The sequence below is a fragment of the Columba livia genome, chromosome 5, assembly GCF_036013475.1.
Source record: "Columba livia isolate bColLiv1 breed racing homer chromosome 5, bColLiv1.pat.W.v2, whole genome shotgun sequence".
In the NCBI taxonomy this organism is placed as follows: domain Eukaryota; kingdom Metazoa; phylum Chordata; class Aves; order Columbiformes; family Columbidae; genus Columba; species Columba livia.
The window spans coordinates 56,987,049-57,011,706 of NC_088606.1; the positions used below are offsets into that span (position 1 = coordinate 56,987,049).

A 24,658-nucleotide genomic window follows, 5' to 3' on the forward strand; every position below is an offset into this window, starting at 1 on the left:
ACCACAGTAAACTTTTGACAACAAAGCCACCCAAATACCATGTTCCTACTGTTACATATCCTAATACAAACTTATAGGAAAGTCTATTTAATAGACTAAATACTACCAATCTATGAAATGTTCTCATGAAAATGCACATATCTACACACTAAAATGGACTTTTTTAGACATTTGCTAAAGAACAGGAACAGGCAGTTGAGTAACATTTCTCAAAAAACAATCACTCCAACTCTCACTTCTTGCTCTTGATCTACAAAGACAGGTTCCAAAGATGCGTATCTTCCTTAGCCCATAACTACTACATATTTTTCCTCAGATTATCTCATTGATATCTAATTAAAGTCAGAGAAACTCAGTTGGTACTTAGCTTTGAAGTCTATTGCCTGTATTTCATGCTTAAAGGAATTGCATGTCTGGAAGTTTATCTACATTTTCATGTTCATACAATAAGAAAGTTACCTCTATCTACAAATTCTCTCTTTAATTATGTCTGAAGAGCAGCACAGCTGTAACCCTGAAAGGAATCCTTATCCCTCAAGCCAGTACAGCTCCAGGTCAGAGAGTTTTTGTTCATAGTTTTATACTCCCATAAACCAAACTGAGAGAAACCAATAACAATGGAAAAACACAGGCACTGTCTGCTTGACTTTTTGCCAATAGAGTATTTTTGTTCTATTTTTTGTAAATAATTCTGTAATTCTTCAATTTCTAGTATTTTTCAATTTTAGAATATCTATTCTGATTCCTTCTGATTAAATACACTACAGTAGTTTTTCATCTCACTAGTGAGTGATATATTCCGTAGCACTTTACTATATACATACATTTAAACTACTTTTTTTACTCATTCATCACATGTGTAGTTCTCACTAAATTACACTCATTGAAAAAATGAAAAGGCAAAATATCTACTTGGTATTGAAAATTCCAGCACAAATATAAAGGCGATATCCTGTGTTAGCATAGGTGCTTTTGTAACCAGTTTTGCAATCAATAGTTATAAACAACATAGCTAATAAGTATTAAATGATGTTATATCATCCATATATTAATAGAAAGCAGATGTGCTCAGAGCAAAAATTTCAGATTGATGTGCAAATATACATTTCACAAGTTTTATTGTTCAGCAAAGCACATTACACATAAAAACATGCAGTCATTTGATAATCTGAATTGTTAAATACCTGTTTGTATTAACTCTAATGCCATTCTGCTGTAATGATGCTGGAAGACTATGCCTTTGGAATTGTCTGTAGGGGGATGAAAGTCAAATTTGTAGCTGTCATTTCTTCTTCAACAGACCTATTACTGAAATGTAATCAGTCTCTTTTCCAGTTGCTTAAGTACAAAGAGGATTTTCCTGTTTTACGTGTAACCCGTTAATAAAGACAAAAGGGAAAATTGTACCCTTGGTTGCATTTGCGGGAGCCTTTGCTGGGGTTTCCACAGTGCTCCTGGCATTTGTTTCTGACATACTTACTTCCAGTGGAAAACATCAGGGGTTCCACTTTACTTCCTTTCCTACGCGTTCTGGATTGTGAAACAGTCTGAGTGAGAAAAGGAAAAGTAACTACATAACCTATTGCTTGCTTCTCTTCTGGGCCACTTGGGCTGTTAGATTTTAGGAGACCCTTCCTGTCATACCTGTTAGTGCCATCACCAGCATACAATTGGACTTCAACACAGTAAATGCCACAAGTATGCCTTGGTGGTGTGGTGTCCAGCAGCAGCAACAAGCCAGCAATTTTAAGGTAACATCCAAGACAGATACTGTTGTTCTCACAGTTGCTGACCCACAAATTTGTGTCTGAAAGTATGTGAAGTCATAGGCATGAGTTCAGTTTTTGTTCTGCTTAACAACATGACGTGAGGCTTATAAGTATTTTTTAAACTGTTACTATGCCTTAGAGAAGTAATCAAACCCAAAGTTAGCCTTAAGAGTGCTCAGGCTATAGAGTCCTGTCAGCACACATCCAAAGAGTATCTTACATATGATGACAAACTGCTACACTTCTATTTTTAATAAAGGTTTAATATACCCTGGATAAATTTTATTAAAACAGGTGTTATCCAAAACTATTGGTACAGTTAACAAACTTACAGCCTTTAAGAAACAGAAGTAGGGTCTTGTTGACTCTGCTTTTCCAGGGAAAAAGGAATTCACCAACAGTGTCTCCTATTTCTACCTTTGACCTTAGATGAAGGCTATATAGCATATCAGTTTTGCACTATAAATGGTACAAGATGGGTCTTTGGTGGAGAAATTAATTACCAACTGAGAAAAGGTGATACCTGTAGCACAGATAAGGGTGATTAATTCAGTTACAAACCTGCACTCATTTATCTGTGCCAAGACACTTACTGTTTTGAGAACAGGAGTTTGACAAAAAGCAAACGCATAGGAATTCACATATAGAAAATGTAAAGGCTGTTCCTTCATCTCACAGTTTTTCAGTCAGCTTATAATATCCAGATTTTCATTTCTTCAAAGAAAACAAAACATTAGCTCACTACCAAATTAATGGCAAGTCACATGGATAGTAGAATATAACATTCATGTCTTATTATTTCATATATAAACCTTTACTTTAAAGTGTTATCTAAAAAACATATATGGTTACCAGACCAAATAGCCCATATAAACTATGCTGAAAATATCATTTTTGTTTACAGAAACCTAATTAAAAGGAACTTGAGCTGTATTTGAGATCTGCAACAACCCTTCTCCCTCAGGGACAGACCACCACCCAGCTTTACACTGCTGGGCAGAACTCTAAGGAGGAAGATGCCCTCACACACACAAAGAAAGCACTGGCCACACAAAGATCTGGCCCACCTGCTTCTGGAAGAGGTGGGAAGCAGCTTATAAACCATCACTCTCTGATCAGGTGTCATGTCATTACCTATCTCACCCTTCAGGCTCTACAACTACATGCTACCCTTCGTTCTAGTTAACTCTAAACTTGCTCTTCTGGCCCTTGGTGATATTCTGCCAACGCATTGTGGAATTTAAGATAGGAAAAAAAAAAAAGCTAAGACATCCTTTCATTCTGTTTGAGCTTCTACATATACACATCATCATCATCTTCTAGTACTGTTGATAATCACAACTACAAGAAATAAGCAAAGAGAAAATCAGGAATATATGACTTTATTTTATAGGCACTTCTATAACCATGTAATTTGCTTCATAGTTAATTTACTGAATTCCAATATCTACTTTAAAGAAAAACAACAGGCTTGGGTTGTATAAAAATGTGACCTTTGAGACCCGAGAAATCTCACACTGCTTTACTGAATATGATTAAGATGCCAGAAGAGTCATTCCTTGCAAACAGAGCATCCAGTATGCACTCAGAAAGAGCTCACACAGAGCCCTAGTATTAGCACTATTAACACTTGTTCTTTCATGATCTAATCAAAATGCCCTGCTTCAAAAGAAACAGCTAATCAGATAATCACATTAGACTGTATCTCATAGGCCTTGAGCAGCCAAGCTCCCACAAAAAATTGTTGAATTAGACAACATGATTATGGTTTTTCTGACTACACACTGTATTCATCACAAAGCATGGCCAACATTCACACTGAGCTTGCAAGATTATTACATGGTTACCTGTGCTCTATAAAATAGAGATGTCATGTTGAACAGATTATAAAATGGTACTGCAGTATTAGATATTATTAGCATGTTACTTTTTTTATTAATCATAATTACCTATCACCAAAACATTAGGACTTCCGTGTAAACACTGCAAAACATATACGTGATTTAACAGATTGAATATTGACAGATTCAAACACTTTGGATCTGTTATCTACCCACAAGATCTAGAAATAAGGCATATGGTCAGCAGATTAGAAGAGTTTAAATAAACAGCCCAAGTGCTTTGCTTTCCTCCCACACACCTTAACTCTTGTCAGTTATGCTGTTGGATTCCTCATAGCAAGTCTCTTATCTTGAGAAGATCATTCCTGAGGAAGGCTGAAACATCATTCTTTTAGTTTTCTCACTTTCCTGTGTACAAAGGAAACAAACAGTCAATGGCTAGAGGGCTTAGTCTTTTCAAAAATCTTGACAGAGTTTTCTGCTAGGAAGATGACGGTGTGGCCTGAGTGACTTCAGTTGTTCATGCTCCCACATTTATACAGAACTGACACTTTATTCCACTCAGAGGATCTTGACATAAAATTGTAGAACTGGTCACATCTCTGTGATAGAAGCTTCACAGTTTTCCCATACAGCCCTGTCAAAACTTCCCATCAGTAGCTGTAAACAGAATTAGCAGGGTGGCCACTTAGCAACCAAATGCTTTTGCTTTTGCAATCTTACAGCATGGCGCCGTCTCCTTTTAGGCTGAATGCACTCCTGTCCATAGGATGGCCACAGAAAATCCTGGGACGGTATGTTGCTATTCTGACTCTCCACTTCTTCAGAATCAGAGTCTTCTTGTTGCATTGAAGGAAAATGCCTATCTGGATAAATCTCCTTCAGTTTGCCCTCAAAAAATACATCTAGGCATCGTCCGGCCTCAGCAACCTCTGAATCTGGCTGTAAGAGAATAAATAACCATTCAGTGTTACTGCACACGGAAATCATTTAGGATCAAACCCAAATGTCTACCCTACCCTAATGTCTCGCCTTGCTTCTGTCTCCTACGTCTCCATTAGTCTTCTGTGCACTTTCTACAGCCCATTAGTCCCTCTGCATTTGCAATGTGAGTAAGAACCAGATGTTGCTATTAAGGAACACGTTTCTGCACCTCTAAGAAAAAGAGAAGTGCAGTGAACTAGAAAGAATAGCAGTCACCATTGCTTAAGAGTTTCTATGCACCTGAATTTTACCTAGCTATTTTGCTGGCTATGACTGGCTTCTCACAGTAAACTTGGTATTCCAAAAAGTTGTCCGCTAAGATGCCCCTCTTTAATTTCAGATCATATGTATCTCAAATTCTCAAATCCATATATATCTCCAATTCTGTCATTAAAAAAATTAATAATAATTTCCAAAGAGTAAAACTCACTAATACTTCTGTTTATCCGAATCCCATATCTGATGTCAATGGAACCAATAGTAACACCAGTGTGACAGCTTAAAAGTGCAACCCTCTAATTTGTATCCCCCCAGTACCTGTTTTAGAAACCTACATAATTGAACTTTGCACAGTTCCAAAACATGAGGCGCACGTCAGTCACAAGTTCCTCAGGTGCAGAATAGTGGTACTTGTCCTTTTTTTGCAACTTTTTTCGTATGCTTGACAAATCCATTGGCCTTTTGATGATCTGATAATAATGCCGAGCCTGCAATAAGAATAAAACACAGGTATGGAACCTTTTTAATTAGAACATTTCCTCTGTGGTAACTTCTATCCAAATTTGGGCAAAAGACACTGGAGAGGATTCCCTGCATCAAGAAAGACAGCTCTAGTCTTTCGGTGCCTACACTTGCACATCATCTTCCTGGGTGTTTTTCAGTTTGATTAAAAACATATTTGTTGCAAGACTGATTTTGAAAATAGCACACTTCAGTGACTACTCTGCTATTTGCACTCTCTAAAGTTTATCCCCAGATATAAATATTGTCATTTAACCATAATCAATAATCCATGTAACATTGACAGTTAACTAACATTTCCCCCAAGCAGTTATAAAAATGGTGTGCTGAAATACTGGCAGCTGATACTGTGAGAAGTAGACTGCCAAGATTAAAAAATATGCATTCTTTTCATGCATATGCATGCATATCCATGCACTCTTTTCAAAGTTCAACAGAAGTCTCTTTCAATGGGCACCAGCTACCAGGATATCCCACTCCTTAAATCTTTCTGGGTCAAAACCTACCTGTTAGGTAATGTGTTCCGTAAGTTCACTGCAAGCTTTATTACAAGGAATGCTTTTTATATTGTTATTAGTCCTATTAATTCACATAAAACCTTTTTTTTCTCTCATTTTCCTCCTCTGACTTGTTTCACATTGTGTTCTATTGTTACAATAACATGAAACTACATCTTCCAAAAAATTGCCAGTTAACTGCAAATGCTGAGTACATGGATGAAAGTGCAGTCTGTACATATCCCCCTGAAAAGAGTCACATTGCCACCTTTTCGCAAAACACCAGAAAAGAGAGAGTCCAGGTTATTTCTAGAGCAGACCCCTCTTTTGGCAGTGAAACATTCTCCATGTATACAGCAAGTCAACTGAGTCACTGGAACCCCTCATATACCTTTAGTGTCCTACCAGAATCTCACATTGGCACCCAAACCTGGCCTGAGAACACTGACCGGCATTTACCCGCCTCCAACCCGGCACCTTCAAAAGCACTTGCTAAAGGGAAACATCTACCCCTCCCTGGGAAGCAATACTATTAAAAAAAAAAAAGCATCTTTCAATAAGAAAAAGGAGAAACTCGCAAGCTGTGCCACAGGATTTTTGGATTCCCTCTGACCCATGGGTGTGCAGTACTTACCAGGGGGCTGACAGGTTCATGGAATGGGAGGCTCATACTATTGCAGAACAGGAAAAGTACCAGCTTTTCACACTTCTGTGGGAGCCAAATTTGAAATACATTTTAATACAAAACAAGTGAGTTTCATTCTTGCCCTTAGTTGATCAATCGTACTAAGAACAAGAGGAGTTTTCATGTAGTCTGGCATTTCTGATGCGAAATGACACACTTCACTCTAACCTGAGGGATGTTTTGCCTCATAGCATTTTTATAGTTTTGAAAGTGAGGATAGTCAAAAAATACAAGAAAAGAAACATCACTTTTTTTTTTTTTCTTTTTTTTTTTTTTTTTTTGGCATGCATGCATCTTTCCCAGAAACTCTTGGGAATTCGTCACTATCACTAATTCCTTTCTGCAGTCCAGATCCATTCCTTGGCTCTTGACTAAAAGAACAGGAGCAACAGTGTAGAAACAGTTAAATGGAAAATGTTTCAACATTATTCATATCCACTCATACGAATGGATGTAAGTTAGGTAGCTGGTAGTGTTGTATATACGTTTAATCACCATAAACTTGTAAAATACTTTAAGTCTTTGATTTTTTTCACAGATGCAAAAAAAAAAAAAAAATGCACTACAAAAACATTACAAATCATGTTTGCTCACAAGCAATGGAATCTCTAATTAACTCTTCCTAAACAGAGCCTCATTAATCAAGACCCAGGTCTCAACTATTTCTGGCTTGTTGTACCCAATCCAATAGAAACAGGGATCACATCAATGTCAAGAAGTTATGTCCAACTCTTTAGGAGCAGTATAACTAAGGTCTGGAAGCATCATGGATGAATTAGAGCAGTGCTGTGGCTATGATCATAGGCCTTGCCAAGGGGCCCCAGTGGTCTAAGAACCAGTGCCTTTTTCTTGGCTTCATTTGTGCAGGGCCAGCTCAACATCTGCACTCAGCTGTGTGGACTTAGCCTCCCTGTCCAGCTGTCACCAATATATACAGGACATTTATTCAGAAATTGACTTCCAAGTACCAAGTGTACTTTAAGAAAAGGCCTTTTTTCATGAGTGATTTGGTAGACAAAACTGGTAATGGGAATGGAAGAGAGAAACTTTCATCTAGGCTGAGTTAACAGTGCCTAAATGTCATCTTCAGGGGGATTAATGGCACATATGAAGACTGTCTCATTATTTCAATCCAACTAAAAGTCAAAAAGTGACTACATAAACAAAAATGCCATTGCAAGTGGCCTAAGTAGATATCTGAGAAGGTCCCAGGTACTTAAGGAAAAAGATGTAGTGGCAGAAAGCCAGGCAAAGTTGACTGAGGAAACCTAGCTCTACTGCTGAGTGAGGCTTCCCTGTTCAAAGGAGTAAGGAAATCCAGATCTGCCCATTTCATCTTTTTATACCATGTCATTAATTTTAAAATGGAGCAGCAATGTCTAGATAGAAGAGAATGATACAACTAAATATTAACAATGTTTTTGTGGTATTTATTACTCTCTGAAACTTTCAAGTAGCAACCAAATCAGAACAGTCATCTTTCCAGTGAAGAAGCAAAGCCTCGTGCTGAGATCATATGTCCTTTTCTAAATAGTAAAATATATAATTATTCCCACCTTCTGGTCACAGTCATCAAGTCCACATTGTGCATTACAGCTGTGGCTGTAGCGTGTGTTTTCACAGTCATATTCTACCTCTGGTTTCACTGGATTACGGCAAAGTGTGCACACCCATTCTCCCCTACAAAACAAGAAACCAAAAACTTGTGTCAAGTTTTTTCAGCAACCTTGTCAAATAACAAACCTCAGGAATCACTGTATTTGGAAATAAGTCTCATCCTTAACTAGTAATACAACAGCAGGCAACCTGAAGCCCATTGTACTAGATGTTCTTCAAGAGATTTGAATCTAATTAGAAGTGTGACAATTTCAGATTCTACTCATTGCACTTTTTTTGTTACAAAGAAAAAGACAAAGTAGTGTTTGAAATCATGTACCAACAGTATGTGCAGCTGCACTGATTCAAGTACTGTTTTATAAAAAGATATAAAGGAAAAATAGCCAAGAGTTGTGTCATAAGATAAAACCAGATTTGTTTGATAATTGATGTATCAATTATTAATTGATATGATAACTGACATATTTATCTAAGGAATCAACATTATCAGAAAAGGTTATAATTTGTGCAAGCACATTGGTTCTCAAACCAAGTTGACATAATTCTGTATGGGCGTAAGTGTCCTTCCTAGTAGATCCACTGAACAATTTCTTGAGGCAGTGATGCAACTTCTGCAACACCATGGCATAAATAGCTACAGATTAAGGTATATTAAACAACGATAAATACAGAACTTTAGTTAAGGAGATTAATTTACTTCATTAGAACTTAGCATTGCTTAGAAAGTTTATTTTAAAAGGAAATTTTGTTTTCATATTGTTTTGAAACTGCAGGTTTAAAAATTACTTAGTGGGAATTTCCATCTCTTGGCTTTTTCCTCTTTAATAACTTTTTGAACAAAAAGAACACATCAGAATCTTCAAACTAATATCTCACAATGTATTTTTCTCAGCTGAGCATGTTATTTGTATATGTGTGGAACAAATGAAGTAGCTTCTGATCACACTGTGCAATGATTTGTAACAGAATTCAGAATTATATAACACTAACAACACACATTATTCAGACTCACTTTTAAAGTTTGATATGTGGACGTGTATCTAATTCTGGCTCTTTGTCACATACAATTAATCTGTGACAAGTTGCTAGGGAATGTACGTCTTAGGGAAAGCAATGTTCTAAACATTTCCACAAAAGCCCCAGTAATCCTGAATTTCCCATAAAACCAGCTAGCAAACTGAATATAAACTCACTGATTGCCCTTTACTTGTGCTAGGCACTGTTCTTGAAGAGAAGAGCTGACACCTACACCACAGATGTTACATGAGAGTTAGGATTTTATTTTTCTCCAGTAAGTCCTAAGAATGTTTTTAAAGCTCAGGTCCACAAGCTCTTTTGTCGTACTGGCCAGCTAACTGCAGAAAGGGCATACGTGGCTGGAAATTGTTCCTGTTAATAATTAATCTAGTTCCAAATGTGTAAGACAATTCTTCCCTTTGCAAGAAAAGTAATGAAAAAGGCAAGTGAGAGATGCAGTCCTCATGTAAGGTTGACATATACATCCCTGAGGATATATTTTGCCCCAAGGCAGTGAACAGAAACTGAGCACATTAGCAAAATGTCATACATACTCACACTGGAAAGCTAAGCAGGGCCGGAACATGGCAGGAAAGATGGAAGACCTTGGGGCAGCGATCACAACACAACAGTTCTCCTCCATTAAGACACACAGCACAGAAATCCTCATTTTCAATCGGATTGACTTCCTGAGTAACTGGAGATTTTTTCATGGTAGAGATGCCATTGCTGAGCTTCTGATCCAAAGATGGTATATCTACAGGAGCAGATTGTGTCTGTCCTGCAGCCTGGGATATAAGAAATTTTCTGTTCTCTGAGTTCTCCTCTTCAGAATTCAGTCCTTCAGGTGGACTAGTGTTATTTATCTTGAAGGAAGAAAAATCTGGCATCACACAATCATCATTTTCATACACAAGTATACAACAGCGGTGGTTATCTGCAGACAAAACGGTTTCTCTGCAGTGACCTTTACCAGAGGCGGAACTGGGGGTTCAGCAGGCCCATGCTCAGCTCAGTGTCTGCCACTGTCTGGCCAGGTCACCTTGGTCATTTCCTCCACATACCACAACGTAATAGTACTGTGAATGAGCTGTTAATATTTCATATCACAGATGATAGAAACAGGACACTTTACAATCTTATTTGAAAATTTTAAAGTAAACAGCTCAAAACAAACAAACAAACAGTATAGTTTTTTGCTCCCATCAGAAATTCCTGTTTCTTTCTGTGGAAAGAAGTTCACACTCGAGACTCCAATGAAGAAACAGAATACAAAGATTTTAAAAATCTACTATGCTATTTCTGGCATCTGTTCTTATCACACAAATATGCATTCAGGTCAGTTTTAAGGTATTTATCCTATATTTGTAACCAGACAGACAAACCAGCTTGTTTGCTAGAATATAAATACACTACAACTATGCAATCCCAGAGGCAGACTTCTCAGAACTGGAAGTCCCAGGCAAACTAAAAGCTGCATTCTCTGTTACTTCAACCCATCACAGAATTGTCCAAGGGTGAAATCAACTAAGACTTCTTTAGTGTATAATTATATTTAGAAACTGTGGGTACAAGCCAGGGGGATAAAGGAGAGAAAAGCAGGTAAAGCCTCAAGGAAATTCCACTCACTTTTATAGACAAACTTGAAGACTGAGTCCCACATTCAATGATTAGGAGGAAATTACCCTCCTGCTCATTGTCCTGTGGCTGGAGCTTAAACACTGGGAGCTCCCCTGCTTCTGATATACATAGTTTTAAACGTTCCAGTCGCACATAGGGGATCTTCTGCTCCTTAATGTCAGGTCTACAATAAAAATGACACAGGTCATATTCCACAAAATTCTCCTCCCTACTCAGTTTCAACATTTTTCATGCACTATTGTTTGTGCTCCTTTTCCTTTGTCACAGTGACTCTGCTGGCTAAACACGGAAAATACGGGGTTTTTTTCACATGTCAATTCCTTAAGAAATGTGAATACAATTATTTTAAATTAATCATACGTGAAAATGCATCACTAACTTCTGTACTAAAACTTTGCCATTCTCCGTATATTTTTGTTTTATTTATTCCAGTTTGTCGTGGTGATACTTTTCAATGTGGCTCGTTTCAAGCAGGAACACAGCGCATCATCAACTTTACTTTAGAATATTATCACAGCTGTAGCTGAAAACAAAATTGTATAAAATTGTTGAGATAATATTAATCCTGTTCCTATTATTGTTTTTAGGATTAACTGGGGCTAAACAGTTTCTAATTGTTCAGATGAGATAACTTTGCAAATATTTATTCACTTTGGAAAGTTATACAGAATAAAAGAAATACATGAACTCAACGCATCTTCTAAATTGTTGTTTTTAAGTTTAAGAGAATTTCAGAATTTTTATCTGTACGGAGTCCAGCACTCTTTTTAAGTTCTCCGTTTTCATTAAGTATGACAAATTATCTAAATACATGCATAAAATTTTATGGGCAGTACTTTTGTATTAAAAAAAAATACCCCGTTACCTGACATTCTGATTGCTTTTCATATCCATTTCAAAATGTTCCTTTTCATAGCTATTGGAATCTGGAACTGAAGATAAGAAAATGAATAAAATATTTATAATATCAGAGTCAGATTAGGGTAGAAAGTACTTCAATATTCATGCACTTCTGACTGGTATTTAATATGATATCATAAGTGAATTATGGAAGCATTTCATCTATATGTATAGAAAATGTGTATGCTATTTTCTATTCTGGGATACAGTCTTTGTCTTTCTCTTTTTTTTTTTAACCGCAGCTTCCGTACTGGATATGAGAAGCCTTTCCAAAATATTTTGTCATAATGGTTACATTCCCAGAGAATTACATATGTACACAGCCATGCCACATTCATCCATATACATGCAATAACATAAGTAATCCTCTTCGCTATACAACCTTCACTTGAGAAAAACAGACCTACTGAGGCCTGAACCCCCAAGGCTCAGGAAGTCTCTGTGGTCTCCTGCTCCATGAAAGATGCTTCTAGATCATTTTAGTTACTTGAAAACAGGAAGGAAATTGTGTCTCTCATCTGTCACTGAGGGACAAAAGCTACACTGTATGTTTCCTTTCTATCCTCCAACCTATGTGACATAGAATCATAGAATCTTTTTGGTTGCAAAAGACCCTTAAGATCATCAAGTCCAACCATAACCTAAATCCAGCACTAAACCACATCCCTAAGAGCCTCAATCTATGCATCTTTTAAACACCTAATATAAACACATGAATTCAGAACTATCCTTTATGTAAGCACATAAGTGACTGTAGCTCTTGGCTGATACTAGACACAAGAGAAACAAACCAACTCTGGATAGATGGGATGGAGTAGAGATTAATGTCCCAATAGATGCCCTCAGAAATACCAGTCCACTGGCAAGTTTCATAGTAACTCCTTCTTTTTTTAGGAATTAGTTTGATGCAGACAATACTAACAAGAAAACAAACCAATATCATGGCTATCTGGAGATATGTAGTGCCAGGAAAACATGTTTTTTTAAAGAAAATCTAGCTCAGGTCAACGGTACCCAACTCATGGCTTGCAAGCACCATGCCTGTAAGATACTCTTGTTCCCAGCTACAGGAAACACAATACAATCAAGACTGCCAAGGAAAGTTGCATGTCACATCACTCCTAAAGTGTTATTTTCTTGTGATTGTTGCTCAGGTGAAGGGTGGTAGTCATGTATCTGGACAGAATTACTAAAAGCTGACTGCACACTGAGCTGAAGGAGTATGCTCCTTTGCATGCTGTCAAACCAGAGGATGTTCCAGTGGTGCTGGGTTCCTAATATTAATCAACATTTTTGTTAGCAATTCGGTTCATGAAATAATAGTACCTTGAAAATTTACAGAAAATACCAAACTAGAAGGGTTTGTGGAAAATACCAAAATAGAGGGGTTGCAATCATTGTGGCAAATGTTTACAATTAAAAAATTATTTTTAAACATCAGAGAAAGAAAAAGTCTCCTAAATCAGTAAGCTTGAATTGAGATAACCGTAAGTATTATGCTTACAAAGGATCAGATGAATGTAATCACAAATGAAGATAACCGACTAAGGAACAGTTCTGTAGAAGGAACTAAGGGTTAATGATGTGGACCATTCACTACAAGTGAGTCAACCATGTAATGCTGCTGCTGCAAAAAAGCAAATGCCATCCTGCAGTGCGTTACCACCAGTGAGGAATGCAAAACACAAGAAGCTGATACCCTGGCTCTGCACAGCACCCCAGAGGCCCCAGCTGCAGCACTGCATTTGGCTGTGGGCAGCACTCCTTAATTGCAGAGAACCCAGAACAGCACAGCAGGAATGAGGTGGTTTTAATATAATCACAATCCTGACCCATGAGGAGAGACTGAAATAATCAGATTTGTTTAGTCTAGAAAAGAAAAGGAGAGGGGAGGGTGTTTACACAAGCCATGATAAGAAGAAAAGTGGCTGTAAGAGGAAAAATGATGAAATTATGTACAAATGTTACCACATCCCTTGGGGCTAGGGTAAGAAGTATTTTGTTATAAATTAAGATGAAATGTTTAGATTTTATATTAGAAAAGGATAAGTCATTGGAAATACATACCAGAAGCAGTGGGGTTTGGCAGCCCAGCACTGCCGAAGCCAGTAAGTCCTACTGAGAGCCACTACCAAAGATAATGTTGCCTTGCAACAGAGCTAATCTCTCTTGCTGTGCACTCCGCACATGGTGACTGCATCCCCTCACATCTCTCCTCACTGCGCACGTTTAAACAGGGAGAGCAGGATGGGAATTGCTCACTCCTGAGCCTGCCTTGTAAAGAAGCAGCACCACTGAATTCAATACTCTAGTCTTCCCATCCTCTTGCACAACAGGACCCATGTTTTGCACAGAACAAATTTGTAACGTTTGTTATAGATTGTGAGATTCTGTATGTTGGGGCTGCTTTCTGTGTATAGTGTCACACAACCCAAACCAGATACTACAAAGCTGCTCCTCTCAGAGACACTTAAGCCTGATTGAGGCACAGCTTTTTAGGGGTGTGCCTGATTCTTACAACTCACACAAATGATTGTGGCATAATTACCACAATTTGGCATAGCACATATAAGAGAAGACAAATACATCTCCTTGGCTCACTGAGCTAGGGCTCCTTTGTACTAATTAGAATTCTCTGAATAAAAATACAGCACAGAGATACAATTATTAATTCATCTTTTACGGAGAAAAGCAGCCAAATATTGGCATAAGTCACAGGATAACAGCTTGATCCTGCAATCCCTTGCTTGCATGAATAGTCCCATTGACTTTCAGAGTTTTCAGGAATGAGGCTTTACAGTGTAGCACAGGATGCCAGCAATTTGCCCATGAAAAGAGTTGAGTAAGGTCTAATTCTCCATTAAGGCTGAAGAAATAGGTCTTGGCTGAAGGCAGTGTTATACAGTAGACAGAGCCAAGCAAAAGCACATACTGTGCAATATATTAACCTAAGAAAAATTTGCTATGCCATTGATGTGAAGGACTCAGCAGAAGGCATATTACATTTTGGAAGCAATTTCTTTTTTTAATTGAATTTGGATTCTTCAAAACAGCTCTTCAATAGTCATAACTGCAGGTCTCATTAACAGGAGTGCTTCTAAGAGAACTAATGCTCCAGGTACTTCACATAGACACGCTTGTTTCTGATTCATAGATGAAGGATGTTACAAATGCAAGGCATATCATTTTCATGTTTTTCCTCCACAAATGAGATCAAACACACTTTTCCATTGGACTAAGTACTCTGATATTATTTGAAGCTTGCTGGAAAAGCACATTTATATGCAAGTATATTAATAAGCATGCTGCTTTGCAATGCTTGCAATGCACAGTGCTAAGAAAGACAGACTAAAATCCTAAACTAAATAATGAAAAGACGGGTACCTTCTTTGCTTCTAAGCTGTTCCATTCTGGCATTCACAGGCAGGAAAGAACTGTTGCTGAGCAGTTCAGAAGGAGAAGTGCAATGTTGAGATTTTTTGATTGAAAGATTAATAGGTTCTTCCAGAATATTTTGCATAGAAAAACTTGATTCATCAACTACATCTTGCCTAGCAGTAGCCAAGCTGTTTTCTAGGGGATGATCTACAATAATGAAGTCTTCATTTTCCAGCTTCAGGAGGAAAAAAAAAAAAAAAAAATCAAATTTTATTATTAGTTTTCTTTCTTTCCATCTTAAGAAAATAATTTGTAATCAGTCTTCAAATACCAGATAAGGAAAAATTCACTTACTGAAATGGCTGCCTTTGACTGCCTAACAATAACATGTGCTATCAATGAAAGCAGATTCTCTTTCAGTAGAGGAATTTGAGTGATTCTTACCTTGCACTTAGTGCTGCCCTGAAGTGCATCACCTGGTGCGAGGTCAGCAGTTACCCTGGGGCTCAGGTCACTTGGAGCTCTGCCCAAGGTCAAGTTGGAACTGGGAATCGACTCTGGTGCAGTATCACAGTCACAAAGGGCATTCGGGGAGAGGCCAAGAGTTATAGCAGCTGCTCCTCGAATCTGTGGATCGGCTGAGCTAGATGATCTTGTTGAAGGTAATTCCATTTCTAAACTGTTTGAAAAGCCCACAACACTTAAGGATGCTGAACGCTGGCAGGACAGAAATAAAAATATTTTTTTAAAAGGTCAGTAAGCTTTTCAGCAGCAAAATGCTACCATTCTTTCTTTCCATAATGGATGAGATACTCTTTCACCTATACAGAATATACCAGTTACATCATGAGGGCCTGAAAGTATCTACTGTAATATTATACCATTTCCAAAAGGTTTAGAGTTTCTGCCATTAAAACTGAAAACTGGAAAAGGAGACACCTAGGTTATTATTCTATGATTTACAAACAATGTCTTCCTTTGATCAGTCCAAGGGAACCTGATTTTTAACTCCCTACAATGAATGGGAAAACTAAGCATGTAGAATATTGTATTAAATTAATCCTTGATATAAACCCACTAGCTTCTCTTAAGTTATTCCAGAAGAAATAAGATAATATCAGAAATTTTATCATCTTATTAAAAAATCATCATATGACTTCATTTATAAAGAAAATCAAGAAGAAATATTATTTGGATCTGACACAAGTGGATGAAATTATTGTTACAGTTATTGATGCCAAAAACTTTATGCTAGTTAGTGCATCCATCCCATTTAAACGCATTTGCCCTTTAAATATCATAGTGTAACTCGAGAAACATCTTACATGTACTAACAAAGAAAAGATGTACATGTCTAATTTCCAAAAGAAAGAGAATATTCACCCAAGTCTCTGAAATAGTTTTAGCAACATGTCTTTTCTACTGTCTCGTGATTTGTCACTGTCAAAACCTCAGGAATACTGTTATGCAAAACAAAGTAAATCCTCGTATCTAGGTGAGTTCCTTAAGCTGCCTTACATCCAGGAATGTGGGACTGTGCTGAAATCAGGACTCTTCTAGCATCTATATGAAGCAAATACAAGCAGTTTTAAGAAGTATGCAGATGTGTCACTTGAATATGTAATTTTCCATTTATCTCATGATAGTTTATTGGGGTTTCACACTTGAAAACTGACCGAATAAATAATTTTTGTTTGACTACAATACAGCAAGTAGCACTCATAACATAAATCAAGACAAAAGAATTGTGTTGATTGCATCTAAATTAGAGTTAGAGTCTAAATTAGAGGCCCCTGCTAGGGGCCTGTGACTTTGAAGTGAATCTGAGACAGGACCCATTTCCTAGATTTAATTAGTATTCTTCTCAACTGTTACTCCATTTTGGATTTTGATACCTGTGTCCATCTTAATCCAACAGTGGTAAAGACAGTAGCCTAGATTGAGCTGTCAATTGTGCCTGTGTAAATCCAACATAATGCCAAAGAATCAATCCTGAATTCCTCTACTTGCAATGCATATCACCTCTGCGCTAAGAGAGCACTCTGTCCGCAGACATTAATTTCTACCTAAGGATGTAATTTACTTTCCTTTTCCTCAATTTGCAAGAGACACTGAAGTAGGAGCTTTGCCTCAACAGTGACCTCTTATATTCAATGAAACAAAATAGCCTCCTTTTGATACAGAAAAAGATCAGCTCTTCCGTGACACTTGGGAAGGTCTGTGCCGTTCTACCACATAGTGCTCTAGTAAGCCTGTTTTAAACAGTCCTGTCTGTAGAAGGCACTTCCAAGAGTACAGGGCATTTGCCATTTTCCTCCTCTTCAGGCAAATGAATCTAAGCTGTCTGAGCTATAATAACTTCTTGGAACCAGCTGGAACTAGTCAAATATGTTCTTCCTATCTTATATTTGAGATGAAAACTAGCACACAGCAAATGAGGAAATGCATTGATTGAGTCACAATTTTCCATATACTCAAAGAACGCTCACCTTTCAAACCAAAGGAATATATGTAGGTCTGAAAGGAACCCAGCTTTCATGGTCACATATCCTAAAGAAGTCCACAAAGACCAAAAACGTGAATTGTTCTCATGCCACTTACAGAAAATAAAATAAATAAGCAGAATCCACGCTTGAACTGAACAGACGGACTGTAATCAGCCTTGCCTTTTCCCTTTATTTCAAAGTCCATTGTAAGTATTAATTAAGTTTCTGTGAGGTAATTAAATACTTATTTAGCTAGATGCTCAAAAGCACGAGGCATCCACAAATTCCTGTCCAAGTCAATAGGAACTACCTAAAACTGTGTTACATTGGAAATGGACAGTACATTAACTGAAGACCTTGCAGCTCTTCACTTCTTCTAATCACTACATGCATCTTGCTTTACTTATGTTACAAGAGCATGCCATCAGCTATTAGGGATAGAGACCTGACCCTGTGAAGATGCATCTCGGTGTAACTCTATGCACTGTAGGCAAAATGTTAGTCTCGCTGAGGCTGTGGTAGGATTACTCCTGGCTTCGGTGAAACAAGTTTACTTACTGGGAGTAGTCACTGGGACAACTCCAACTGCAGAAGAAAAGCAATAGACACATGCATAAGACATTATTATAACTAAAATTTTTAGAAAGGCGAAATTCAATTGCATTATATGGCTATATCTTTTTTACTTTTCTAGCTAGCATCAGTTTCTTCACAGATCTTTTTAGATTATATAAGCCAATATAAAACCTTTCTCTTGTTAAAAAGAGAAAAGAATAATGAGGCCATCAAACTGCCATCTGTCTTTCCCTTGGGGCAAAAGTTAATTTTGTGGTTATTTTAATGATGAAGCAACATTATGATCTTTCAGTGCAAAATATTAAAACTCACAGTTAAGAACAGACACATTCCATTCTGATCCATGGAGCTGCTGTCAAGTGTGAAGTGAACAATGCACTGGGAACAAGGCTCATTAATAGCCTATTAATTCACTCCCTAAAATAATCATTTCTTTTGCCATTAGCAAAAATTTCTCTTTTCCCTTGACAATTCAGCTAGTTTTTGAAAATGGGATGCCTTTAAAGAATTGATCTCTGTTTTATAAAAGCTCTATTGCTTTTACATTGCAACCTTTGAACAACAACAAGCATTAATTATGCTCTTGGGTAGAGGGTGGCTTCATCTCTATGTTAATTTTGAAACTTTTGACATTTTAATGTACAGCCTGGCACAAACTGTATCTGTGTCATTATAAATGGAATTCTCATTGTCTCATAATTAATTTTGGTCTGATGATCCTTATAATATAATGGCAGCAGCATCACCACCCCAAAATGCCTTCTACCACAAGTTTAATAGCTATGGTAGTGAAAGGTAAGAAGAAAGAACATGCAAAGTACCTTCAAAGAACAAAAAATAAACATATTGTTCAGTTCCAATATTCCTTTGATCACTGTTGCATCTTAAAAGGTCCAGTGTAAACATGCAGCACTAATACAGAAGAATTCTGAGAAGTAAATACTTACCTTGAAACACTGGGATTAGGATTTGTTAGGATTGTTTTGGCAAAATCTCAAGCCTGTTGACATTAAGTGTCATAGATAAAGAAAGCTAAAACTAGGAACCACCAATTCTCTTTGCTATAAGAGAAATAACACGCTGCAAATGGTTGCAGAGTAATGAACGGCTGCTATTAAGTGGAGCAATCCCCCTGGCAGCTCATTATGCTAGGAGGTTAAACAAATGTACTACTCCAATCCAGTTGTTTAACTCACCGCACACAGCAGCACTGATAGCACAGTCTGCACATGCTTCCTATTCATATTTCCTAATTTCACAATAGAATCCAAAAGATTTCCTTTCCATTTTTATGAGAAAAAGAATCCAAATCTTTCTTAACATTTTGCCTGAATAACCCGGAGCCGGCTTAAAGCAGGAGGAAGAGATTGTATGGAGCAAGCAGCATCATGTTTTATTTATCCTTTTTTCCAGGTCAAAGGAAAAGGTTTTGTGAAATTAACATTTCGAGAAATGTACCTAATTGCATCAAGCATGAAGGCATTTGTGCTGCAAATGGCTTAATTCTTTAATGTCAAAAGATACTCTGATACTTTCTGAATTTGCAGGACCCTAAATTCCAGGGTGTTTTTATTATTTCCTTCACCTCTAATTCTCCTAAAATTAGTAGTAATTAGGGAAAACAAACAAACAAACAGTAAAAATGAACTCACCCCAGTCCCAAGCTCAGATTTGAAGTCTTAGGATTGAGTATTAAATTATTACTTTCAGGCACTAAGTAATCACATGCTGAGTGCAATATTAACAAAAATAAACCTGTACTGTGCCTCACAATCCCTCTCCCACAAATTTCACATGGTTTTAAAGGAAGGAAAAGAAATTGTTGTGCACTTGCCGCTGACATGGAGAAGCTGTCATTAATAAAGCTTGGGACGAATGTGTTGGGGTAAAATATCAAAGAGTGCCACCTACAGCAGACAATCCAACTGTGCCCATGCCAGTGAGGTTTTTAGTTCTACTGCCCAGGACGCAGCTTAAGAGCTGAACAAGACAAATAAACCTCCCTGCCAGGTCCCTGCTCCTAACTAGAGAAAGGGGGGCACTTCTGGAGTCTGAGAAGGAGAGATGTCCACCTGGTCCTGTGACAGTGCCAATGTCTGTTGCAGCAGTATCTGAGGCTCAAATTACAAATTTGTGCTATAGATGCACAGTGACATTTCTTCAAATGCTAGGTACCCCTTGTTCATCACAGCCACAAGTGATAATTAGGTACATGTAAGCAAAACACAGGGATTGTATGCCCTTTATTACTCCTGAAAACACAATTAGGCCAAAAAATATCTTATTATTCTTGCCTCTGTTCCAAAATAGATGACATCTCCAGTCCTGTGTATAAATTAATAACTCAATATCACACTATGTAAAAACAACAGGAGGACCATATCATTGCAGAAGGTGGGTAACCCTTTCCAGAAAACTGTTAATCTAATTCAGTACATATTTTTCACTCTGCATCTTAGCAATTCAATAACTTGTACAAAATCTGTTTGCTAGAGCTTGGCACAATTCCCCAGAACAAAAGTGTGGGTATCATAAAAGTTATTCTGAGACTTGTCCTCTGTCTTGCAGGCATTTTTACTGGAAATGTTGGGTATTTGACAGGCATGGAGATGGAAAAACTCCACAATCCAAAACAGAGGTTCCAGCTATGTGAGTGCAGTATATTGACAGGGGAGTATGAAGAGAAAATTATATCCATTTTGCACACAGACAGAAAACTTCCATTTCTAATGTTGCATTCTTAAAAAGTGCTCATCAAGTCCAAAGTTATGCTAAGTGCAGTACTTATATCAAACAATCAACAATCTAAGTATAGAAACATTTATTCTGAACAAAAAAAATCAATTCACAGAGAAAGAATAGTTAGAGGAATATACAGGAAGACAAAGTTTGACAAAATATCACCATTCATGTTCCAAAAACAGTGAAACAAATGAAAACAAGCACCACATAACTAAGGTTACATATTGAGAGGCTATACTATACACATGCATACAGAGCAGGTAGGCACAGACAGGAAGTACTCAGAAATTTAAGACAGCAGTAGCCTTGATGCCAAAGTTTCTGATTGGCATCAGCTAGAAAACCCTACTTTATACAACTGGAAAGCCAAAATTCTGTCTGCTCAGTGAAGCCAGATTTAATTTTTGTCCTGATAGGTGGTGAAATGTATCACACAAGGACATTTTACAAATGCATGAAGTGCTCAACCCTTGCTTCTCCACTTCTGCTTATCAATAACCAGCTATAAATGTCAGGGACAGAAAACGGTACTCAGCAGAATAACTAGAACAGGCATTCTTTGAACTCAAAGGCAGTCACACAGCATACGAATGCCTCACACCGTGCTGTAATGGCTACACTAGCACTTGTCTGGGATGATCTGAATAACGTACTTGTGGCTTCCCCATTTATGACTATTAATAGCATCTGCTCTATACTGCTTCACATATAAACATGATCCCATATGCAGACAATTCATCTGGCTATCAGTAAATAGGATCAAATGCATACCATAAACATGTTTCAAAGTTAATGCACAGATATTTAATTACACGAGCAATCAAGCCTTGACCCCCTCTGATGTAAAGGAAACCACTGGACTAATGGAAGCTCTGATGTTTTGACAGATCTTGGCAAACATCTCTAAAGAGTTAATTCTGAGTTTTGCTACATCCTGGTTCACACTGTTTTCTCTTTAATGGAAGAATCTCAGCAGCCACAGAATTACCTACTCCACTAGGAATGTTGTGCACAATGAAGGCTGTCAGAGTTCAGCAGAACTGCAACACAAGGCCAAGAAGTCCAATACCAATTATTCTCCAAAAGGCACACAGTCCTTCTCCAGGCAGCAAAAGCTTTATCTAGCCATCTTCTCTACCATATTTTCCAAGTGCAGTATTTTAGACTTCTCCATATTAATTTTTTCCATGTTCTCCAAGAACTTGAGAGAGTTGAAAAGTTCTGAATACAGACCATATGAAAGTAAATAGATGAATACCAATACAGAAATTTTTGTCTGCAGATGAGTGTGGTCAATAAGTGTAGTCATGGTCAATGGGGCAGAGTCCAGTCGGAGGCCTGTATCTAGTGGAGTCTCTCAAGGGTCAGTACTGGGAGCAGCACTATTCAATATATTCATCAATGATTTAGATGAGGGAATAGAGTGCACTGGCAGCAAGTTTGCTGATTACATCAAACTGGGAGGAGTGGCTGACACGCCAGAAGGCTGTGCTGCCATCCAGCGAGACCTGGACAGGCTGGAGAGTTGGGCTGGGAAAAGTTTAATGAAATATAACAAGGGCAAGTGCAGAGTCTTGCATCTGGGCAGGAACAACCCCAGGTTCCAGTATAAATTGGGGAATGACCTGTTAGAGAGCAGTGTAGGGGAAAGGGACCTGGGGGTCCTGGTGGACAGCAGCATGACCATGAGCCAGCACTGTGCCCTGATGGCCAAGAAGGCCAATGGCATGCTGGGGTGTATTAGAAGTGGGGTGGTTAGTAGGCTGAGAGAGGTTCTCCTTCCCCTCTACTCTGCCCTGGTGAGACCACACCTGGAATATTGTGTCCAGTTCTGGGCCCCTCAGTTCAAGGAGGACAGGGAACTGCTGAAAAGAGTCCAGCACAGGGCAACAAAGATGATTAAGGGTGTGGAGCATCTCCCTTATGAAGAAAGGCTGAGAGAGCTGGGGCTCTTTAGCTTGGAGAAGAGGAGACTGAGGGGTGACCTCATTAATGTTTACAAATATATAAAGGGTGAGTGTCATAAGGACATGAAGCCAGGCTCTTCTCGGTGACAACCAATGGTAGGAGAAGGGGTAATGGGTTCAAACTGGAACACAAAAAATGCCACTTAAATTTGAGAAGAAACTTCTTCTCAGTCAGGGTGACAGACACTGGAACAGGCTGCCCAGGGGGGTTGGGGAGTCTCCTACTCTGGAGACATTCAAAACCTGCCTGGACGCATTCCTGTGTAACCTCATCTGGGTGTTCCTGCTCCGGCAGGGGGATTGGACTGGATGATCTTGAGGTCCCTTCCAATCCCTGACATTCTGTGATTCTGTGAGGGTGAAAATATTTAATCAAGTGAAACAGAGATGAGAATGAATAGAACCATCCCCTTGTTCTTAAATAGGAACTGATCTCCCATTTAAACCTACATTTAGTCTAATTGCCAGCAACAGCAGTCAAACACCTTTCAACAGCATTCATGAAGAATATATTTCAAGAATTTCCTTATTATGCTGTTTTCCTTTGTCATTTCTTATTAGCCATTGCCAGAGCTGTCAATATATTATGGCTTCATCCCAAACAACTCATTACAAGAGAGAAATACAAGCAAAGACGGGTACTGTAGCTGTTGATAGTCCTCATTTCTTGTGCAGGTACCAGGTAACTAGTAAAAAAACAGACACATCTGTGCTTTCTGCACAAGAGCATACACTGTTCAGCACCATTACAAAAATTTCCGTTTTTTTTGTTCTAGGAGTATCCTCCTCTTGCCACCTTCTCAACTTGTACAGCAATGAGTCAGCCCTTCCTTTTTTTTTCCACCTTATTTTCCCATCAGACTCCACTAGTATCTGTCTTGCACATTTACTTCCATTGTCTTCCCTCCTTCTGGCTTTTCTTGTCTAAGCTCTTGGAAGAAACCTTCCTTTACAGGTCCAGAAGACAAAGGACAACTTCTTCAACATGCATGTAGAAAAAGTCTCTGAAAACTAGTTGGTTAAGATCAGCATTCATTTTCACAAATAACTTTGAGGGTGCGACTGCATTAAAAGAAAAATATGTGCTCAGGTTCATGGTCTTGCTCAAGCTTCAAATACATACCTTCAATTTTTACAGTCATATCCTAAAGTAAATGTAGCCCTACCCTGGAAAATTTGCAGAGTTTTCCTCTGTCATCAAAGGTTAAGGCAAATCTTCTTCCACATGTGAAAGTTCGGAGCCAAAGATCATCTTCTTATAATGTTGTGATATCATCAGCCTCATCCAGAAATTCCATCACATCTATAGCATTAAGTTAGCAATTGCAGATTTTTTTGTGGCTTCCAAATCTGATTTGCATGCTGCTTCCAGACTCTCAGTAATAATTACCTTTCCGTGCCTTTACAATTCCCAAAAGGATCTCCAACTCTCTGAATGAGTATTGCATCATAAATTTGTTGGATCAACAAAGCTACATATTAAAGAAGGATAAAATAACTTCCTTTCTGGGGCTAGTACGGAAAGACAAGTTCTATAATATTACGCACACACATATTCCAATTAAAAAATACTCGTGAAAGACTTCTATATGGTGCACTACATGAGTCATGCATAGAAGTTTAAATATTTTAAACAAACTGTATGGAGAGGTAAAAGGCAGCTTCTCTGCTTCAAACGCACAGGTGATATCCAGAGTCAGGAAGGATCTACTGGTAAAGATGAGCCCTCCTGGTTTTGTTTATGCTGCCTCTTCAATAGTTAGGGCCTCTCAGTAGGTGGAAGGATCGAAACATGGCTCTGTAATGTGCTGAAATAT

General features: G+C 38.1%; 1 protein-coding gene across 2 annotated transcripts in view; it reads right to left on the reverse strand.

The window, feature by feature from the left end:
* Positions 1 to 1,103: 1,103 nt before the first annotated feature.
* TRIM66 (tripartite motif containing 66) overlaps positions 1,104 to 24,658 on the reverse strand; it is a 54,028-nt gene continuing 30,473 nt past the window's right edge. For both annotated transcript variants that reach the window (XM_021300406.2, XM_021300394.2), the window contains 10 exons: positions 15,515 to 15,787; positions 15,077 to 15,305; positions 11,658 to 11,724; positions 10,781 to 10,955; positions 9,710 to 10,017; positions 8,074 to 8,197; positions 6,467 to 6,541; positions 5,149 to 5,301; positions 4,334 to 4,552; positions 1,104 to 4,018 (listed from right to left, as the gene is read on the reverse strand). In XM_021300406.2, coding sequence (XP_021156081.1) covers positions 3,956 to 4,018; positions 4,334 to 4,552; positions 5,149 to 5,301; positions 6,467 to 6,541; positions 8,074 to 8,197; positions 9,710 to 10,017; positions 10,781 to 10,955; positions 11,658 to 11,724; positions 15,077 to 15,305; positions 15,515 to 15,787 — 1,686 coding nt within the window. In that variant the 3' untranslated portion in view covers positions 1,104 to 3,955. The remainder of the gene's footprint in view (positions 4,019 to 4,333; positions 4,553 to 5,148; positions 5,302 to 6,466; positions 6,542 to 8,073; positions 8,198 to 9,709; positions 10,018 to 10,780; positions 10,956 to 11,657; positions 11,725 to 15,076; positions 15,306 to 15,514; positions 15,788 to 24,658) is intronic.